The 6,682-nt window shown below is 37.3% G+C and overlaps 1 protein-coding gene across 1 annotated transcript; it reads right to left on the reverse strand.

Moving 5' to 3' along the window:
- Positions 1–379: 379 nt before the first annotated feature.
- On the reverse strand, positions 380–6,454 carry ly6pge (lymphocyte antigen 6 family member pge). Its single transcript, XM_015040755.1, has 3 exons — positions 6,264–6,454; positions 3,444–3,560; positions 380–1,926 (listed from the first exon to the last, which is right to left on the reverse strand). Exons 1-3 carry the CDS (start codon positions 6,322–6,324, stop codon positions 1,745–1,747), a joined length of 360 nt encoding a protein of 119 aa, XP_014896241.1. The 5' UTR covers positions 6,325–6,454; the 3' UTR covers positions 380–1,744.
- Positions 6,455–6,682: the final 228 nt, after the last annotated feature.

Genomic DNA, 6,682 nt, shown 5'->3' on the forward strand with positions numbered 1-6,682 from the left:
ACAAATCATTGTAATAAATTATTTTTAATCCATATTACCTCTCAGTTCTATACAGTTGAAATTCAAACTGATATTTGGGCGAATTAGGCTGGTTTTGCAATAGGATTCTGGAAGAAACCTGTCTTAGATCTTTCTTAATTGGTCATGGCTACATATGTGTGTGTGTGTTTTTTCTCCAATTTTCTCAGGGACTTTCAACCAAACATTAAGTGTATTTATGTATTGAAGCCTGTTTCTGGCATAAAACAAATCCACAATAGGTTTAAAATTCACATTCTAAATTTCTGTTTTAAAAAAAAGTTATTGAAATTGTTGTGTTACGTCCACTATGAAAATGAATGAACTTAATCATTAAATGTCTAAAGTTAAATAGACGTAATGATCTGATGAGTAAACCTTTAATACTCTGCAGAGAGGACAAGAGGGTCTTTGTATCTTCACACAATAATTCACTGGTGTATTTAAATAATCCACAGTAATAAATGCACATATTGACAGGAATGAACACTCTATTCATATTACATTCACCTTTTCATTATTTCAGATTAACAGCTCTAAATATACATAAAGACACAAAAAGTGACATACTTTATTGTAATGCACATCAAAACACGAATTGCTGCCACCTCTTTGTCTGTGAGGTGTGTCCAGATTCTGTTCACAATGTCAGAAACTCCCTAAGTAACTTCAAAATACAGCAAATTTATCTCAGAGTAACACATCTGGCCACAGTCGTGAACAGTGTGTGAGAGGCTTCTTCTCACTTCCTACCAGGAGCGTTAACACGACTCAGGTTGATGATTGGCAGGAAGGAGGCTAATAACAAAAAAGCACAGAAAACATGCCAGCTGAGTACACTCTTTGGTGCGTTTTTAAACACAGGACTGTTTATTTCAGCGCAAACTGTGCTCAAATACTGGAGTGTTTAGATGAGGTATAGCATCTAATATGGGGTTCATCATTTTTACAAAACAGAAAAGGAAGCAGAAAAGCTGAATTATAAAGTATTTCTATACCTTACAGTGCGTTTAGAGAAAATGGCAAAATGACAAGTTTTTTCTGGCTGTCGGAGAGCATTGCCCCTCCTCCACTTGTTGCTGCACTGTTGGCTGAAAGAAAGCTTCTATAATATGGCTTTGTAACAAATGATGTTGACATCATTTGAGCTAAAGTCTTTGAAGCTGATCTATTGTTGTAATTTTCATGCGAAATTTGTGAACTTGTGTCGGGGAGTTAGACCCACATCTGGCTGTATAGTTCAGGGTTAAGTCAAGGCCTTGAAATCATAATAGTAAATAGATTTTTTTTTATGTACAATATTAATATAACTAAAAATCAGTATTTTGAAGCTGCAGCAAATAGTTGTTGCTTTTCACTTTATAACTAAAAGCAATTAGATCCATTTTCTTTCAAATGTTGAAAGAAAATGTGCAAATGCCATGACAACATGGTATTTTTACTCAAGATTAGCAAACTGGGCCATGCCCATCTGCCATCAAAGATGCAGCTGGTTGACTGATTTATTTATACGGTTCATAAGCATTAATTCACTGCTCAGTATGCAGCTTTTTCTTAATGTCTTGCACTCCAATAAATACATTAACCAAAGCTAAGTGGAGTAGTGGTCAGTAGGACGTCATCAAGAGTGAAAACAGGCAGTCTTTTTGGCATTTCGTTGGCGTTTGAATGCTGAATGGATTCTTGTTGGCATGATCAGATTGTCTGTGTGTCCTGTGAAAAAAAGTCAGTGCAAAAGTAGCAGAAGAGACAGCAGCCAATAGCTGAATCCTGGCAGCGGAGAGGCGAAGCTTTTAATGTTGCAGTCATCACTGTAGCAGCAGTGAACTCTGACCCCTGGCGCTCTGTATCCCTGGCTGCTGGCCTGACTGCAGAAAGACTTGTAGGAACACGACTTCATCACACCGCCTTATGAGACACACAGAAATATATGTGAGAGACGCATCCGTTTAACAGCTGTCTCACAGAAGCCAATCAGTGCACCAGAAGTGAAAACAGCTGTTGCGAAAAAAGTAATGCGTTGCTACTGACAACCAAATCAAAAGATTACTGCAGGCATCTGAGATGAAGGATATTTTAAAATCACTGCAGGTTTGATAAGAAACTGTTGTGACCACAGGCAACAGGATTTGACATTTCACACACCTTAAACATATTGAGCTTGGACTCTTACAGGTAACTAAAACACCTGTATTTGACCCAAACTATTTACAATTAATTTATGATTAGTTCTAACTTTAAATAGTTGGCAATGTGTTAAACTCAGTTTTCAGTCCTGGGAAAATAACTTCCACCTTGTCCACTGCTGGCTTATATTTCTTAACTATCTCCCTTAGTTTTAAAGAATGTAAAGAATGAGGCAGTAAAATATAATATTCTACTTGTCTAATTGTTTTTTGTTGTTGTTTTTTTTACTGCAGATTGAGTAGCAGTCAAAATCGAGCTTAATCTGCTTGAGAGATTTCAGTTGCATGATTTTGCTATGCAATTAGTTATATGTGACCACTTCAAAAGACAACTGTTGCAGTGATATTACTTTGTCAGCTGACCTGAGAAACAAGGGGGAGAAAAAAAAAAAAAAAAAAAAAAAACAGATCAAGAGACCAAGACTGCTTCACTACAGTGGTTCTTCTTTTGGTGCTCAGAGTGACGTCCCCAGGCGGTTAGAACACTTTCCTCTTTGTTTTTCTCTACCAACCTCCCTCTCAAAGCTAGCGTTGGATATTGTAGCTCAAAATTTATTCACCAGTTACAACTGTGGGTCAGATTTTTACTTTTACCAGTTTAACTATCAAAATTCAGAACATTCAATCTCTTAGAAGCTGCCCTTTAAGTAAGCTCTTTATCATGTTTATTTTCATTTCCTTTTTTTTAGGATATAAAAAAAAACTATTTTTATAGTTCTAAAAGTAAATATAATATCAATATCATCATAATCCTTGATCATGTGTGAATAATCTGATTAAATGAAACATTAGTTGTGATAAATTGTCATCTCCACATTCTTTCTTTAAAATGATAAGCTTGCGCCCCAAAATGGAAACAATTCCTCCTTCAGATTAAGATTTAAATAGGTGATTCTTATTGTTTTGTAAAACTTCAATAACTTATCAATTATTTCAATGTCTTTTTTCTAAATAAAAAAAATGAATAAACTAAAATGTTTGTGCTGAAGCACCACATGGTGTCCTAATTAAGGGTATTTGTCAAATGGAGGCAAAAAGCTTCATTCTCTGCAATGCAGGTTGGGATGTTTCTCCAGACAACAGCAGGTCGGATTTCAGCAAACACCGTCACACACAGTCATGTGCACACAGGCAGAACGAACACAAAAAAACGTAGTGTAAATGCTGTCTGAATAACAGAAGGTAGAAACTAAATGAACAAGAAGAGATCCAGACACCTTCGAGGAACAGCAGACTTACTGTCATGGCCCACCACCACCGCGCAGGCATCAGAGTAGCTGGGACAGGACTTGGAGCCTTGTCGGTTGCAGTCATCGTTATTAGAGCCCATGCAGGTGTAGCACTTCAAAGCCTCGCCTCGATGGGACAGAGACAAGGTCAAAACAAGATGCTATATGCATGTTTTATTTATTTATGTATACATATAAAAAAGGGTTCAGGATGTCTGAAGTAAGGTTCTACTTAAAAGGTTATTGGCTACTAATATTTCACCTGAAGTAGAAAATGTGGTGTCAGCAAAATCTAGACGGACCCAGAGGCTGAAGCTAATATCTAGTCAAAATGGAACCAAAGCCAAATCATTTTAAAATATTGTCAACCCATTTATGTGAAGGCTACTTGTTGGGACGGTTTTGCATTAGATGGTTTCATACACAGAAGCCAATGTTTGTTTTCACAAGAAATGGAAGTAAGAGTGAATGTAATATGTTCCAGTCTAAAAAACATCAGGAGAACTGAGAGATGTGAAGTATTTTGTGTCACAGTATAAAAGCAAAGTAGCTTAAAAGCTGAAAAATTTTAACACTATTTTATTGATTTTATGTTATTTTTTCTTCATATTGCCTTAATTTCTTTCAGACCAAAAGCAGTTCTGATGGTGCTGCATGTTTGAGATACATTTATTTAATTTACCATGCAAAAGTGGATTTGGGCTTATGTGACGATGATTCTGGGGTTCATAAAACTGTTGGCAAAACCGCTGTGATAATTTTGAGACTGGAATTGTTTCAAGATGAGAGATAGATATTTACTGTGAGTAAAATACTAACTGCTAATTACCTTTAAACAGAACCACACTTCAAAACCTAGCAACCCCAACGAAGCCCAGCCCGTTACCTAGCAACTGAACCTTAGCTCTAGAATGTTTGGTCAGCTGGTTTTACTGCTGTATGTGCTTCCAGCATCCTTATTGGTTGTGTCAGAGGCTCTACTTATGCTTTTCAAAGATGGTTGGTTATGTAATTGCACATCTGTTTGTTTCAGTAAATGTGGAATTGGGTGTGTGGCCAGCAGCAGCTTATTTGGATTTAAAGTGACAACAGGCCCTCAAGTTGCTCATTATAAAAGGAGCTCAAAATAGGCCAAACTGAGCAGACTAAAATCTCATTATCTAAGAATGATTTTGTGCAAAAAAAAAATAATGAACATGTTTGTCCTAACCTGTTCAAGGAAGCATATCAGGTCACTTTTAAACTACTGTTGCTATTTTATTAAACTGCTGAGCAGATCTAATTTTTGTCCTGCATCCTGTCCTCAACAATCTACCAAGATGATATTGGAACTGATGATTTTAAAGAGAACATTTGCAGGTGCCCAACCCATTGCTCTTTTTTTCAACAGTTAATGCGGTATCCAGGGCATGGCCTAGAAACCTTAAAGCTGCAGAAGAGGAGAGTTAGCTCCAGTGATGCAGGTGTAAAGCATGTCCAAATCAGGTTCCCAGACAGACCCCGACTCTTGATATCTCTGTTCACACAGGACGTGATTGATGAGCAAGCCGTGTGAATTTCCAATGTGTGACAGTCTTCCGCTGATGCAGTGAGACTAAAGCGAGGAGACAGCGTTAATTAATCCCTTCCCTCGCCTCGCACAAATCTTCCCAAATCTACCGGAAAATTACAGCAGTTGTGTCCACATGTTTAAAAATACTTATTTTTCCTAAACTTCTAATGCCTCGAGAACCAGTTTCAGCACATAAAGCACTTAAATGCCTTTCTGTGCCCTGATTTCTTATCCTAAGGAAAGGAGCGGCTATTTGAAAATGAATTGACCTATGCAATGCTTTAGATTTAAACGGTTCCTTCTAAAACCCTCCATCCCCGTCTCCTTTATTCCAGACATGCAGTCTCAAACGCTGCTTCCTAAGAGGATCAGAGCCGAAAGGCACTAAAAGCTTCAAACATTCTTCACAGCAGCACATCTCTTGTATTTTGCCATCAAAGTTGCTTCCTTTCACCTCAGATGTGTCTCTCTGACACAGACGCAGGTTTGTCCCTGTACAGATATAGTTTAGAGACAGTAGACGTACAAATCAAACCAGAAGGTCGACTCTGTCACTATAAAGGTAGGCTCTGTTAAAGAAGAAAATCACAACTTGAAAAGTATAACTAAAACACTAACAGGAAACAAAGATTTCATCATTAAAATGGTCCTTGTTGCTGGTTTTCTTTGCTGCTTATTAGTGATCATCTGTGTTTTGCCTTGGCATTAAATATCCCCCACTGAGTGTTGCTGACCCCAATCTATCCCCACTGCACAGCCGCTTTCCACACATGCTAAAAGTATTAGTCTCCAGGCCTGTTAAGAGATTAGCTGCTTTTGACTGCATGTTGGTTACAGGAGAGGAGGATGAACTGCAGCGAAGCAAATAATTATGAGAATAACAACAGAAATCAACCTCCAACAACAGTCATGACGGGAAATACCATTTTATGTTTTAATATTGAATATATATTTTTTAAGCAGTTAAAAGATGCCTTTTTCTTGAAAATAAAACAAACTTTTGCGTTGTCCTGTCCAGCCTTTACCTTTTAAATGTCAGAATGGAAAGGGAGTCGTCCACCAAAAGGCAGAGACTAATGTACAGAGGAACGGGTAGCTAAAGAAGTGCCTGGACTAATGTACAGAGAAACAGGTAGCTAAAGAAGTGCCTGAATGGAACAAGTCAAATAACAGGTGGAGAAATGTTTTTAAGTTCCATTTTTATACAAATACTAAAACCAATTTGTAAAAAAAAAAAAAAAAAAAAAGGTGGAATATTAAGAGTAAAATAGTTCTTACTGTAAGTTGGCAGCAGGAACACAAAAAGCAACAATAATAGACAGTAGTGGACGATCGTCATGGTGCTGCCGCTCGTCTCTCCTCCTGACACCACAATGAAAAGCAGGTTGTTTGCTCTCTAAGCCCTCTGAGCTTTATCTTGGTATTTAAACGAGCTAATATCTGCTCCTGCCTGAGCAGCAGATGAGCAGCTAGCAGAGTGGTGTTAAACTTTGTTTATCACCAAAATGATTCTAACAATAAATGCATAGTTTGGATAACATTATTTATATTTCTGTTACATAGTAGTAATAACATCATACTATTATTACTTGCATAACCCTTTAAAAACAAGATTGTGCTGCACAAATAAAAGAACAAGGCAATAATTGTTGCAATAGACCCTTTTCACATGACGTCACACAACTTCCGTTTTGGCT

The sequence above is a fragment of the Poecilia latipinna genome, unplaced genomic scaffold, assembly GCF_001443285.1.
Source record: "Poecilia latipinna isolate Pla-1442-1.1 unplaced genomic scaffold, P_latipinna-1.0 Scaffold525, whole genome shotgun sequence".
NCBI classification, from domain to species: Eukaryota; Metazoa; Chordata; class Actinopteri; order Cyprinodontiformes; family Poeciliidae; genus Poecilia; species Poecilia latipinna.

Excerpts from the sequence above, each read along its gene's own strand:
- ly6pge (XM_015040755.1), bottom strand. The coding sequence starts at position 6,324 with ATGACGATCGTCCACTACTGTCTATTATTGTTGCTTTTTGTGTTCCTG. Across the intron at positions 3,561-6,263 it reads GTTCCTGCTGCCAACTTACA|GCGAGGCTTTGAAGTGCTAC; the intron begins GTAAGAACTATT and ends TGTCCCATCGAG. Across the intron at positions 1,927-3,443 it reads GGTGGTGGTGGGCCATGACA|GCGGTGTGATGAAGTCGTGT; the intron begins GTAAGTCTGCTG and ends GTGTCTCATAAG.